Below are 15,237 nucleotides of genomic sequence, written 5' to 3' on the forward strand. Positions count from 1 at the left end.
GACCGGGAACGGGAATGGGAACGGGAACGGGACCCGGACCGGGAACGGGAACGGGAACGGGAACGGGAACGGGACCGGGACCCGGACCGGGAACGGGAACGGGAACGGGAATGGGAACGGGACCGGGACCCGGACCGGGAACGGGAATGGGAACGGGAACGGGACCCGGACCGGGAACGGGAACGGGAACGGGAACGGGACCGGGAACGGGAACGGGAACGGGAATGGGAACGGGAACGGGACCCGGACCGGGAACGGGAACGGGAACGGGAACGGGAACGGGAACGGGACCGGGACCGGGACCCGGACCGGGAACGGGAATGGGAACGGGAACGGGACCCGGACCGGGAACGGGAATGGGAACGGGAACGGGAACGGGACCGGGACCGGGACCGGGAACGGGACCGGGACCAGGAACAGGGGCGAGCCCGGGAAGGGGTCCCGGGCAGGGGGACTCCATGGGGAAGAGGGTCCCGGGGGAGAGGAATCCTTGTGAGGAGATCCCAGGGGAGAGAGATCCCAGGGGAGGGGGATCCCGGGGGGCGTCGGTCTCGGGGAAAAGGTGATCCTGAGGGGGCGATCCCCAGGATGGGAAGGAGGCGAGATCCCGGGAGGGACCGACTGTCCCGAGGTGGAACATGCCGGGGGCTGGTGGAACATCCCGGGAGGACGGAGGTCCGGGAGGGGGCAATCCCGAGGAGAGCATCCCTGGGGAGAAAGGCGGCTCTCACAACCCCCAGCCCTTTTATCCCGGCACCGGGAGACCCCCGCTCCCGTTCCCAGGTCTGACAGCAAATGCTCTTCTGAGGGTGCAGCCCCCAGGTTACCCAGGGAAGTTGTGGATGTCCAATCCCTGGGAGTGTTCAAGACCAGGCTGGATGGGGCCCTGGGCAGGATTTTGGTTCCCTGCAGTACTCACAGAAGCTTGCCATGCCTTTAAGTCTAGCCTGTGTTTATTTGTTTATGCTGGCAGCCACTGGACAGATTTTGGTTATTTTATCACACAGAACCTTGCTATGATTTTTACATCGTGAGTTCAGCAAAGCATTAAACATCTAATCAACTGCTATTGGCTTCAGGGAGAGGTAAGTACTTGTCTCCCATTGAAGAGTGAATGGAGAAATCCAGAGGCAGGCACTCCCTCCCTCTGAGAGGATGAGTTTAAGCATATTACATGGAATGGATTTAAATACCTACTGAAGTTGTCACACGCTTTGCTGAATCAAGACTGAATATTATCAGAAGTATTTAAGTGGCTCTGGAATCTATATCTCCTTTTAAACACTTTCATAAACTCTGATGAGGACTTTGCATCTTGGGATTTCGACTTAAAGGTGCACAAGCTCTCCAAAATCCCAGGCAATTTCCCAGTTGGGGAATTGGATATTCAATACTTGCTGGGTTGCAAGCGTGAAGATTTCCGTGTCTAGGACTGGCTTGTTTGGGATTTGGCTGCTCTTTTTGTGCTGGCCAGTTGGAAATCTGTGTCCACTGGCATTCCTGTAAATATGAGAAGGGCCTATGACTTCAGCAGAAGCAGAACTAAGTTCATCATCTGGCTCAGAATTCTGCCTGGAGCCACAGGCATACCTTTGAGCAGTGAGATTTTACCTGAACACAGCATGGGAGTGCTTTGGTTGGAATGAAGTTTAAGATACAGAGAGACACTCACGTTTACAGTGACTTTCCAGAGCTTTGGGCAACTTGAACTTCAAGTCCCGATTTTGTTGATCCAGATCAGGGGATTTCTCTGTTTTCATCTTTGTCCAGGATCTCTGTCACTCGAGGCAGACCAAAGACACCAACCTGGATTTTCCTCATGTCCCTTCTCAGGGACTTTTTTTAAAAATATCCAACCTGTGTGAAAAAGAAAAGTTCTAGTAGAGGGACAACTGGACAGTGCTGGTTACACAGGAAGGAAGGGAACTCATTGGGAACTCTGGGTTATTTTGTGTTAGTTAAAAAGTTTGTACCTGTTTTGAAATCTGCATTCAGCAGAGGTAAAGCATGTTTAAACATTCTTACAGACGGAAATTTTTTGGAAGTTGCCGTTCATTAACTAACCCTCGTGTGGGGGGTGAGACATCGTGGTCCTTAGTGGAGCTCAGCTCCTGCTGACTTTGCCCAGGAAAGGGGCAGCCTCTCTGAGCAGGCATCTGCGTGCACGTGTGTTTGCTCCATATGCACACACATCCATTATGGATGACCCACAAATGCTGCTCCTGCTTCCCGAGCAGCCTCTTATGGCAAGGCTCACATCCCACTGATCTCACTGCAGGGCTTAGGAAGTGAAGCATTCAGAAGCCTCCCAAAATGTGTTACAAACGATGTATGGAGAAACAACTTCCTCCAGCACTGAAGCAGAGTCATTGTCATGGCATGATGAAGGAGCTGTTAAACAGACACAGCAGCAACACCGGGGCTGGATTCAAGCCAGGGTATTTCGAGCAACTTGTAAAAAGTTCACTGATTCTTTAATGACTCCACCTGGCCAGAGCAGGACCTCTGGTTTATGTGCCTTCCAGAAGATATGCTGCAGGAGGAGTGTGTCTGAGCTGATATGAATCAAGCCGGTTCCTCTAGCATCGCGTTGGTCTGGAATAGCTGTTGACCTGATGGAGTGTTAATGGGAACATTTATTTGTTTCTTTATCACTACAAAGATGTCATATATACTTACCCTGCTGCTGCCACTGTTCCCAAAGGGCTGTCAGCACCAGAGCCATTATAACACGACTGCCAGAGGTAATTTTTTTCCCCCCTCACACATTATTTCTTCAAATGATTCTGTGAAGAGAGAAAGAACTCGGATACAAAAATTGCTGGTTAAAAGAACAGTACAGTGTGATGTGAGCTAGAGAAGCTTTCCTAAATGCCTGTCAGTCTCTGCCTTTATTGCTTACAGGGAGCAGCGCAGGCACAGCCTGGATCTGTCTTGGCACAGGGGGTGTGTGCTCTGAGGATGGGATTTGCCACTGGAGGTCTCCCGTTCATGGGGACAGGTGACAACTGCGTGGCCTGTGGGACCAGGCAGCTGCCCTGTGCACAGGGCACTGCACCCCATCTTCGTAGTTCTTCACATTTCTCACATGAGACCACAAAGACTCTACCAGAGTGTTCTGGTGACACAGATCAGTAAATGAAAATCAGGCAGAAGCCCACTGCCTTTACCTGTGGAAGAAAAACAATCCCCTTGCATTTCATTTGTGCCACGCCATGACTTGACAGTTTGAGGAAATTGCTAATGGGACCTTTTACTGCGGGGTCACGAGGTCAAACCTGGCTCTGTCGGTAATGACCAGCAGTATCTGATGAATGTTTGATGACGTGAGATGAAAATATGGGTCTCAATCCATTTATCAGTAGGAAAACCCTTCAACAGCTCGAGCCCCTTAAAGCTAATCCCGATAGAAAAGCCAGCGAGGCTGGATTGCGAACGAGCCCCTCCACAGCCCCACAGCAGATCAAGGTCAGGATGGGGCCATGCAGATGGAAAAGCTTAGAGCAGAGAGGGCTGGGCAGCACCTTTCTGTGCATAAACAAATCTACTGCTTAATGCACTGAAATACTCCCACAGCAGCTCGGAATGAGAGAGCCAGATCCGGGATTGTTCTCAGAGGGACAATGATCCTGGCATGAGGAGGGAGATGCAAACATCGGGAAATCCGGGATCAAGAGCTGGCTAAAACTAGTGCCAAAATTCAGGAATTCACAATTTTGCAAGCTGAAAAGTTCTATTTGAATTTCTCAATATTATAACACCAACATAAAGTTGAAACTCAAATATCAAGGCAACAGGTGAGAAGTTAGTAAATGTCCTTTTTAAAGTTCTTTTTTTTTTTTTTTTTTTCTTTCCTGAGATCAACAGAGAAATTAATTATTGCCTGATTCGGTGCTTCCCGAGCTGTCCCTTGCTCTCAAAAAGTGTAAAAGCATGGCTGGCAGAGTTTGGCAACTGCTGAGAGGCAAAGGCTGAGCGAGGCACAGCCGGTGCCCTGCAGAGCCCAGCCCGCCTCACACGGAGCCCAGGTGCAGATTTGGGACGAGCCTGCAGCACACATGTGCAAGGTCCAGCTCAGCCTCCCGACACGGCTCTGCACCCTCCTGGAGTCCCTCAGTGCTTCTCCTCCAGGCTTCAGCCCAGAGGTGCCGGGGGGCACTCGGAGGTCGGGGGTGTCTGTCCCGGCAGCCCCCCGGAGCCCGGGCTGAGCCCGGCAAGGATTCGCACCCCCTGTGCTTGCAGAGCCTTTCCAGCGGCTTGGAGGGAAATGAAAAAAGCGTGAGGGCCATCTGGTGGGAGCGGGGAGGGCATTCCGCTCTGCCTCATTGTTCTCCGCAGCTTTGCCACGGGCTAATTCCAGCTGCAGGGACCACCGGCCGCATCCTGAGAAACTGAGGGATGCTGGAGGTGCCGTCATTGGCATCAGTAACACGCCTGGCACCCAAAACCACCCATTTTAAGGGAATTACACCTCTGCTGACTGTGTCACCAGGAAACACAACACACCCTGCCAAGTGTCAGCGATGGAGGAGGCGGCCGGGGCAGGGGGGTGTGCGGTACCTGCAAAAACACGGGAGCAGCGGCTGCAGGACAAACCTCGCAGGGATGGGAAGTCTGGAGCCACAGGGGGGAAAAAAGGCTCCTCAGCCCCGTTTACAGGGTCAGAGCAGGAGTGGTTTTCTGCCCAGGAAAGCTCAGCACTGACTCACTGAAATCAGCAGCCTCCAAACCTTTGTAGCTGCAAGCGTAGAAAATAATTCTCTAATTTTAGTGTTTTCCCCCATCTGTATGACATTCCTACATCAGACTTTATTCTTATTCATCTTTACATTTCCTGGGATTTGATCCATATTGATCCACACGTGCTTCCTTCCAGGATTTTTTAAGGCTGCAGAAATGACAATTTTCACACTAGTTACAAAATAATTACCCATAATAATTTAATAATGAGCTTTCCCTTTAAATTATTAACATAGGTAGCCAAGAAAATCGTCAATTTTAACAAGTTTAAATTCAAATGATAAATACCAAATCTGTGTTAAATGAGGCCAGCAAATTAGTAATTAAAATATTTATGCAAGAAGGCAAAAGATATTGTATTCAAGGAGCTGCAGAGCAGGCTCCCATCGGAGAATGTGACAGTGGCCTGTGCTTGCACATCCCAGTTTTAAAATCCTCTGCAAAGGGAGGAGGGGAAAATATCTGACCCCATAATTGCAGCTGGACAGTATTGACTGGCATCCAGTGGGATTTCACCAGAATCCAAGCAGTTCTCAGAATCCCTCTGGGTTTTACTGAGCAGAAATCCTGACCCAAATGAAATTATTTCTATCATACAAATCGTTATCTGTGGGAATCTCCAAAGGAAGGAATTGCCTTTGTGGCCCCTCAGAGCTTTGTCACTGACAGCAGAGTCAACTGTGCTGGCTTTTAAGAAAGGAGAGAAAAAATGCCTTTCAAGCTGAAAGAAAAGTACCAGTGCCAAAGCAGATTTCTGATGCCCTGCGAATGTAAATCCCAATTTTCCAGCAGTGGATCAGCACCGTGGGACGCGTCAGAGCAGCTCTGCTGACGATTTTGGTGGTGAAAAATAACAATAATAGGAATAATAGAAATAATAGATATAACAGTAATAACAATTACTGTTATAACAGTTACAATAGTAGTAGTAGCAGTAATAGCAATAGCAATGTACCGTTCTTCCCCCTGTACCGCTCCCGGCCCCGTTTGAACCGGCGGAGCCGCTGCCGGAGCTCCCGGGGCCGGTCCCGCACTGCCCCGCCGCGGCAGCCGCCGGCACCGGCTCCCACCCACCTCCTCCTGCCGGCTCCAGCCTCCTCCTGCTCACCTCTGCCACTGGAGACAGGACCCAGCCTTCTAGGAAGCGAGCCCGGGCTCCCAGGAAAGCGAGAGTTCCGCTGCACGGGGCGTGACTCCATCCAGATGTTGGTGCAAACATCTGTCGGGCAGGTGTTGGAGAGCTGGGTCCTCACAAGTGATGCCCAGAGAAAAGGTTCATCTCACAGAGTGAGAGAGGACATCAGAGGAGCCAGAACCCACCTCAGCCAGCACCACCCAATCCCCCAAAACACAGCTGGATACGGAGCACACTTGTGTCCAAAAGCAGAGGGAACAACTCCAGACCCAGCAGTGCACAGACAGGGACACCTGACAAACCCCCAGGAGAATTACATTTGTGTTTTCTCTTGAGAACAGGCCCATTTTTTGGTGAAAATGTTTCTGACAGCAGCATTGCACCCTCCCTGCCCTGTGTGACAGCTGGGCACAGGGAGGGCACAGCCCAGAGCCCCCAGCTGCACCCAGAGAGCTCAACAAGGAGCTGACACACTCGCTTAAAATCGATATTTTAGCACATCAAAGCATAATGAAGAATTCTAGCAATACTCCACCACTGTGTTTGAGGTTCTCCCCCACAGATTGTTTCCTTCCACCTGTGCCAGTGGAGATCATTACCAGCCTTTGACCAGATCAGCTGTACCCCAAACTCAGCCACATCCATGCAAAGATTTTTATCTCGAAAACAAGATGCATTTTAGCAGGTTACAATTCTTCATTTTTCTTTACCTATCAACACGTACTTTCTAACACAGAGGGCCTTTGAGAAATTAATTTCCATCTGAAAACAAACAAGGGCTGAAACAGTTTACAAAGGAACCCATCTTTCAAGGACATTTCCTTTTAAATTGCACAATGTGGCTCTTAGCAAGGAAAATAAATAAAACTTAATCTCCCTGCATTCCAGCTGGCATTTTTTCCCCAAGCTAGAAGTGAGCAATCAATTTAAAGAAAACTCAGACTATGGTCAATTAATAAACAGCATGTCATTTCATTTATAAATATCAGATACCTATTCAATTGATTATTTTAATCCAATTAAGTCAGTTTTTTACATTTTAAAATTCCTAGGAATGAAGTGATTTATCCACATCGCAGACCTGGGCTTTTCACATCTGTTGCTGCAAAATTCTGCAGCTCGTCTGGTCCTTGGCTGTGCTATTATCTGAGAGTGTTTCAGCTACCAGATTTATTTAAGGATGTGGATTGTAAGCCTCCAGGAAATGGCAACTACTGGGGAAATTTGTGTCTAATTACTTGTAACACAAAGAAATCTTTTTTTTCCCTTTTTTTTTTTTTTTTTAATTTGGGTTGCTCATGTATTTAAATTATTTTTCCAGGGTGACTTCTCTCTTTAACCAGGATGGTCTCCCTTAGGTTTGTGTGTGTGTGTGTGTGTCAGATGTTCTCTGAGTGTTGTTTAATGAGCTGCCAGCACCCAGCCCCTGCTTCTCCCCTTCCCAACCTCCCTTTTCCTCCTGACTCTGTCATCTTCATCCTGCTCTTCTCTGCCAGGGAAAAGGAGAAGGAAAAACCCTCTGGAAAACAACCCATGGGCTTCTGGGGAAGTTGTAGAGAGCTCACCAAGTTGCTTTTTCTCTAGAAGTGTTTGTTTTTGAGAGAATAACCAATACCTTAGAGGCACAGAATGCATTTGCTGCGTGGTTTGTCAGCTGGATCATAACTTCCCTTATGAAAAGGATGGAATTTCCCTGGCCAGGCTCTCCACACTGGCACTCAGCATTCCCAGGCACAGCAGAGCTGCACCAAGGAGAGAAGCCACCACACCTGGGTCTCTAACAGGATCCAGGGAGTAAAATAACCATAATTGAGAGAAATAGGGATGGCCAGAAAGAAAACTGGCATCTTTGGGGTGTGGGGTTGTGAGCTGTGATCTTTGATGTGGCTGCACATGCACATCACAAAAATGGGGACCAGCAATACTGCCACACTCAGCATTGTAACACTAAGAAAAATGGGGTTTGAGGTTGCATTTACTGACAACTTCATGCCAGCAAAGCCAAAGAGATTAGTGGGGAAATGTATTTGTCAATCCTTCCCACAAATGTTTTTGTGGGGCGACATCACAGGCGAGGCTTAGAATGAGCAATCCACACACAACAGCTCCAGGCACTGCAGAGACTGAAAAGCTGAAAAATTAAAAGTGTCTTCATACAAATTTAACATGCAGGAGGAAAAAAGCCAGCACCAATCCCCGGGCACCTCCACAGCCCTCCTGGGAGCAGCACAGACCTGCAGAGGGCCGTGGATTGTTCCTCCTCGAGACCTTCCAGCCCTGCACTCTGCACCATCCTGCTGGCTCCCAACCAGGGAGGCCTCCTGCCCTGACCCAAACAAAATCCACTGACATCAGATCCACCCCCAAGTGGTTCCTGCCATTCTGAATGTTTCCCAAAACCAGAAAATGTTTCAAACAGCCAGTTCTCCCCAAAAGTGTGTGTGGGACAGGTGGGGCTTACACACTGATATCATTATTCTTGTATTTGTATTTTATTTGCCAGAGAAAATCTGAATTTTGAACCAGGCAAATTCAAACTCCTTGCCTGTCCCTGCCAGTTAGGAAGAATACACAAGTCTGTGCTCAAACATTCAGACAGTTTAAGCCAAATTATTTTTGTCTATATTAGAAAATGATTGAGGTAACTTAGAAATTTAATTTAATCAGGAAAAAGGAGACTCCAAAAGAAGAGATTTTCCCATGGTGGAAAACCTTGTGCATTTCAAGAACTCTCAGCCTTGGCATAAATGAAGTGTTTCACTAGGAACGAGGAAGGAAATAGATTCCTCTGCTGCAAAACTGCCAAAAACCAAAGGAGCTGAGAGCAATGCAGCTCGAAGAGAGGCTTTCAAATCAAACCCCTCACCACAGACTTGTTTCTCTCCTCATGGAGTCATCCCACCTTGTGTAAATCCATTTATTTCCCTGAGCCCAGAGCTGGGACAGCCGATAGGACTGACTAGACACACACCACCACACCATGTGATCAGTGTTCCTATTTCCAACAAAAAACCAACCAGCCATAAAATTCCCAACTGTTCCCATTATATCACCTAGCTGGAAGCATCTTTTTAGAGTCCAAATGTTCATCAATCACAGCACCATCATGAGTCCACATGAAAACCATTTCAAGCCTCAGCCTACAGTTACACCCTGATCATAAACACTCCAAAAGCATTTTTTTCCCATTTACTCATGCACAGCTGCAGAGAAATAGAAAATCAACTCAAAGCAGTGTCCAAGAGGGAGTTCTGCACCAGACAGAGCACAGAGGTCAGGAGTGTTCACCCAGATGCTCTACAGAACAGAGACAGACGGTTCATTTCATTCCTAACCTCCCTGCTCCTCCAGAGCAGCCTTCCCTCTTTTCCTCCTGTTCAAGTTTATTTCTTCTGCAAGATCTAAGCTGGCCTCAGTTTTGGCAGTTCTCACTTCATCCCTGAACTTCCTGACCTGCAAGATATGGCCTGCTTGGTTTATCAGTATTTATTTCCCACCCACCCCCATTCTTTGCAGGCATATTTTTAAGTTTCTCCTAAAGCTAGCTGTCCCTAGTTTTCAGAAAATGGTATCCTGCCAGCATTTCTGAGTTGCCAAAAACCAAAAATGAAGCAAAAAAAAAAAAAAATGAACACACTCACCACTTCCTTTAAATTTTCCAGTCCAGATTTTACCAACCAGTTTGCTGTGCCTCATCACCCTGTGGCACTGGACATGCTCCACCTCACTTTGCTCTAACAACTCTTTATAAAAGCGTTGGCACCTCATGGAGTAACTTTCATCCTTCAAGCCCCGTTCCTGTGAACTCTGTAAGCCTCTCTCTGCTCCCCTTCCTCTCCTTTCTTTAAGGTACCATTTTTTTCAGTAGGAAGTGCATCAGAGCTGTTTTCATGCCCCTCTTTGCAGGGTGCAGGACTCCCTGAGCCTCCACGTCTCGCAGCACCTCCTCCAGCACAGAACAGTCACTTTCGGGTCACTCCAGTGGCAATACTGCAGCATCATTTTTCCTGAAAGATCACAAACCTTCCTGGCCTACCAGGCCCCCTTCCAGCACCACATCCACGTCTCCATCCTGTAATCCTGGCAGGCAGTTTGTTGAACCTGCTGCTGGCCTCTTGGTTCCCAAGGAGCCTCCAGGTGCACTCACCCACATCGCTGGAAATCCACAGTCCTTTCCTACAGCTCTGACATTACCAATTAGCTATGAATAATTCAGGTTATAAATTAAAAGGTCCATGGCCAAGAGATCAGTCAGGCTGAGAAAAGGCTCCTTGGCATCAGCAGTGAAAGCAAACCTTAGGGGGTTGTTACTTTTCGGACACCACTTCCTGCATTTATGAAAATGATGTGACAGTGTGGGATAGGAATGGCCCCCAGGGCTCCTCTGCCCCCAGGTGATCCCACAGGTGAGTTCCTCTCCCTGCCTTCCCTGGGGTCACCTGAGGTACCTGTGGGGCCCACAGAGCCCTCCAGCCTCCCTTCCCAAGGCTGACCAAGCCTGGCTCTTCCCACTTGGGTAACACTTGCTTCCTGCCATGGAAGTGAGGCAATCCCATCCCAAGTTTCCCATTACTCACTTCACAGGTTTATGGGATTAGTTTTCCACATCCAGGGACAGCAAGCAGAGTTCAGGAGAGTATCCTTCAAACATATTCTGTGAATTAAGGAAAAGCTTCTTTCCCACCATACTAAGGAGCATCCTCTAACAGCCCTGCCCAGAAAATCCCCATTTCCTGACTCCAAAGACTTTTAAAAGTGTGGCAAGAATGGAAACAGCCTAAATTATGTAGATGGAAAGCTTGAGCATGGACAAAACATCCTTTTGAGAAAGATTCAATTCCACAGAAATGCAGGCATACAAGAGCAGGACCCAGACCATGGACTGACAGGAGAGAAGAGCTCAAGAAAATATTCTCAATTTCTTTTTCCCCTCCCCAAACACACCAAGCTGCTAATAAAAGTTTTGGGATGATCAGTGAAAGCACATGATAAATCAAATTTCTGATTAATAGACAAGAAAACAAAATTGAGACACAGAATCAGGAGATGGTGTAACTCATGTTCCCATCCTGTCAGGGGGAAGAAATAGATTTGGGGTTGGTTTGGTTAGCAGCAGGCACAGCCTCCAGGAGCAAATGTCCCTTTGAGTTCTGCATTGGCCATGATCTGGTGACAAGAAGAGGGGAGGGCAGGAGGTACCACCAGGACACAGAGCACTGAAATGGAAATGGGGGAGAACACAGGCAGTTCCACTCATCAGGGGAAACAGAAGGCTATTACTCAAGCCTCTCAACATGGTACTTGTGGAATTTCAGGGCAAGAATCACATAACCAGGTGTAAAAATCTTCAAATGTAATTTATTAAGACATTCAGCTATGTCTGTCAGTCTACATCCAAATTTACTACTAAAAATAAAATAGTATCACATTTCACATTAGGAATACCGACTTTGAAAAACACTTGAGTCAAGCCTATCGTATAAATAAGTGACTAATTTCTCTTCATATCAAAATTCACATAAAAAAATTGCCTGCCCCCTACTCCCGCCTATTTCCCCACCCCAGTCCCTTGTTCTACTTGAAGCCATGATGAATGTAAAAATTTAAGTATGGACATGTCCTTGTCAAAGAAAAAAAGGTGCAAACCTATTAACAGCTTTTAAAAGTGGCATTTGCGGAGTCTGATCATACACAATAATGTACTCATTCCCAAAGTGCAAATATCGCCAGAGTTTAATACTGCTTTAATTCAGCTGCAAGGGTTAACATTACACAGCACAGTCCTGCAAGGCCTCTATCCGTGCCCTAAAACTCATCCCACTTTCCTCCTGCAGAGGCAAAGTGTTCATGAGAGCTTTAGTTTACTTCATGCAGCCCACACTGTGCCCATTATGAGCAGAAGTTTCATATACATCAAAATATTGACGACTCTGTCATAAAAGTCAAGAGTCACTATAGATTACATAAATTCAAATGCAACTGCCCCAAGAACACCCAAAGCATACACACGACGTATTAAGAGTGCTTCCACCTCCTGGTACAATCACTGCTGTTACATCTTTGATTTTTGCTTACGTGCCATAGAAAATGTCAGCAACCAGAGCTGCCCATCTGCCAGAGACCGGCAGCTCACGGCCCGTAACGCCCCTCAGGACCTGGGACGTGGCTCTGTGCAACTCCTCTCCCTGACCAAAACCAAGGCAGCCTCCTGTCCCTCTGGCCACAACGTCTCACAGACCCCTCACTCCTCTCACCCCTCACCTACGTCTTGAAAACACTCTAGCACTGCTATTTATTCCCAGACATCCTTCCTATGCCCACAGTTCAGAGAGCTTCTGGAGTCATTTCTACTACATCTCACTGGAGTTACCACTATCAAGCAGCCCATAAAAATCAGCATGGGAGATTACATTTTGACCAGCATTAATAGCTACACTTCTTTCACAGCTGTGGAAGGATTGGTTTTCTTCTGAGTCAAACGTGGATCTCTGAAATGTGTTTGTTCCCACGTCATCCTCTGTGTTCTCAGAGCTGGACACAAACCCCCAGATCTCGAGCAGAACACCCCTCTGGGGCTGCAATGAGTTCTGCAGCACAGGCTGCTCCCTGGCTGGCCTCACAGGGGCTCGTGTCACTGTCCATGCTGTGAGACTCCCCCGGGTGGGCAGAGGCCTCGGGGCTGTCGTGTCCATCGTGGCCCCTGCTCGGGCTGTCCTTCACGCTTGGCCTGTGGTCACATTCAGCACCAGGCTCAGCTGCATCTCCAGGCCTGGTGTTTTGCTCTGCACTAGGATTTGGCTGCTGCACTGGCTCTGGTCCCAGTCCCGGGAGCTGTGAAGGGCTCTTCAGTTGGCAGTGGCACAGAGGGCAGGTTTCTTGCACGTACAGCCATTTCTTAAGACAACCCGCATGAAAAAAATGGCTACATGGAGTGATTACAGCAGTCTTCATATCCTGAAAGACACAAAAAAAAAAGAAAAAAAAAAGAAAAAAGAAATATTATTATTTGTAATCCCATTCCTCTCCTCTCACCTCACACATCTAATGGGTTCACCAGGCATGGAAGAGACAGAAGCAGTCCACAGACAAGGAAGAGAACATTCCTTCCTTCACACCCACAGTGTTTTATATGAGGAGCAGCTGAGGGAGCTGGGAAGGCTCAGCCTGAAAAAAGGAGACTCAGGGGGGACCTTCTGGCTCTGCAGAACTCCCTGACAGGAGGGGACAGCCAGGTGGGGCTGAGTCTCTTCTCTCAGTGACCAAGCAACAGGACAAGAGGAAATGGCCTCAAGCTGTGGCAGGAGAGGTTTGTTCTGGGCATCAGTAAGAATTTCTTCACAGAAAAGGTTGTCAGGCATTGGAGAGGAGGTGGTGGAGTCACCATCCCTGGAGGTGTCCAAGGGAGGCCGGGACATGGCACTCGTTGCCATGGGGATCAGTCACAGGCTGGACTTGATCTTGGAGTCTTCTCCAGCCTTAATGATTCTGATACACACACAGCTCAAATACAGGCCAAGTCTTGCTTTCTTTATCACAGGCATAAAAAATGAGGCAAAAAACCTTTGTTTGTAAGATATTATTAAACATGACCTTTTCAGGATGAGAATCACAGGACTGGTTGGCTCAAGTAACAATCATGCAACTCAAAACAGCACAAGGACAGATACAACATGTAAGAACACCAAAAATGAAGTGACACCATGAACTCTGCCAGCTGAGACCCACAAAATATTAGTCCAGTGTTTTGAACACTGTCATTCAATCTGGCAGTTTTACTCTTCAAAGGATTTCTACCAAGCTTGGAGCCGATCCAATCCCACTCTTAACTGCACACTACTAATGTTAGGGTGATTCTTTCACTGTCACACGTAAGTACAATTTCTATTCAAGAGTAAGAGACTTTGGAGCTGAAGTGTGATAAAGATATTACTTTCAGCATTAATGTCTAAGGTCCTTACATCTGCTGGCTTATGTTAGCAAGACCCTTAACCTTTTGATAATTAGGTTTCTGCTGCAAAACTGACACTGCACATGAAGCAGCAACACCTGTAGAGACTGAGCTACTTCTACAGAATAGTAACAAATCAGCTACCAAGAACATGTTGTCTTTCACTAACAAAATCCTCCAGTAATGAAGAAAGGGAACATTTGCTGCTACTACTGAGACCAGCTCAATCCAAACATGAGCAGCTTAAGGACAGAGTCTGCTGTGTAACTAGAATTTAAAAAAAAGGCAGTTTAAGCACATCCAAGCTCTTCATTCCTAAGAATTATCTTGGCGACAGCACTCCAAATCAATCTGCACAAAGCAGAAAACTGGGTGATTCCAGTAACTTACTGAGTGCAGTATTATTCATTACATAAGTCACTTATTTTATTAGCTGAAGACTGAAGTTCATCTGGGGCTTTTTCAACTTGAGCCAGTCCTTTGACACCTCCATTCCTACCTGGTAGCAGATGGCACAGATGTCATTGTGCTGCTCCAGCTGCTCCTTTGTGGCCACGGGCAGAGATTTTATCTTATTCACAGCGTCTCTGCGAAGGAGGAAACTCTTCCAGCCCAGCTGGGCCCGCAGCCACACGTTGTAGTAGGAGTGGATGAAGATGATGACGGAGCCCATGACAGTCCACTCTCCAAAGATGGTTTCTGAGACTCCATAGGCCACCACGCACAGAGCCACCAGGAACTCCAGCAGCCGGTAGGTGCCGTTCACGTAGTAGATCACATCGTCCATGTTCTCCACTGGCTCTTTCCTGAACTCCTCCACCATGAACAGAACATAAATGAAGAGGGTCCCAAGCACCTGTAACACAATTCAAAAGCATGAGCTCAGCTTTCTGAACTGGAGCTCGAGTCAGTGCTGGCCATAGAGCTCTGTCCACACAACGCTCCCAAGCTGGACAAAGGGCAAGCCCCAAAGTATTGGAATTGTTGAATTTCAAGACAAATAAAAGTTGCTCTTTCTTGCAAAGCATTTAAACTTGCTCCCAAGTACTTCCTCTTCTTTACCTTCCTGAATCCAGAACACAGCTGAGTTAATTAAACAAGAGCGCTGAGCATTTTAAGGGGCAATTGAAAAAATTTAATAATAAAAAGCCCAAGTAATAACAAATACTTATAGCATAAAACATGTCCTCTCTTTACACTACTGTGTTTCAAACATCAAATTGCTTTCAAAGAGTTATAGCTAAGTAATGACACATAAATGAGTACTCTGGGAAAAAACCTTTTTACTATGATAGTTACACACCCTCAAAAGCCTTTTGGCTTTACAATTTGAAGTAGACTTCCATTCAATACCTCTGTTCTCAGCCCACCCAGGAGCTCCTCAGCCTCAGGTACAGGACACAGAAAGAGATTC

The 15,237-nt window shown here is 47.4% G+C and overlaps 1 protein-coding gene across 3 annotated transcripts in view; it reads right to left on the reverse strand.

The window, feature by feature from the left end:
- Positions 1-11,213: 11,213 nt before the first annotated feature.
- The window catches only part of RNF145 (ring finger protein 145), a 46,691-nt gene continuing 42,667 nt past the window's right edge, over positions 11,214-15,237 (reverse strand). For all 3 annotated transcript variants that reach the window (XM_053956821.1, XM_053956823.1, XM_053956822.1), the window contains exons 10-11: positions 14,323-14,679; positions 11,214-12,829 (exon numbers count right to left, since the gene is read on the reverse strand). In XM_053956821.1, coding sequence (XP_053812796.1) covers positions 12,401-12,829; positions 14,323-14,679 — 786 coding nt within the window. In that variant the 3' untranslated portion in view covers positions 11,214-12,400. The remainder of the gene's footprint in view (positions 12,830-14,322; positions 14,680-15,237) is intronic.

This window comes from Vidua chalybeata, chromosome 15 (assembly GCF_026979565.1).
Source record: "Vidua chalybeata isolate OUT-0048 chromosome 15, bVidCha1 merged haplotype, whole genome shotgun sequence".
Classification (NCBI taxonomy): Eukaryota; Metazoa; Chordata; class Aves; order Passeriformes; family Viduidae; genus Vidua; species Vidua chalybeata.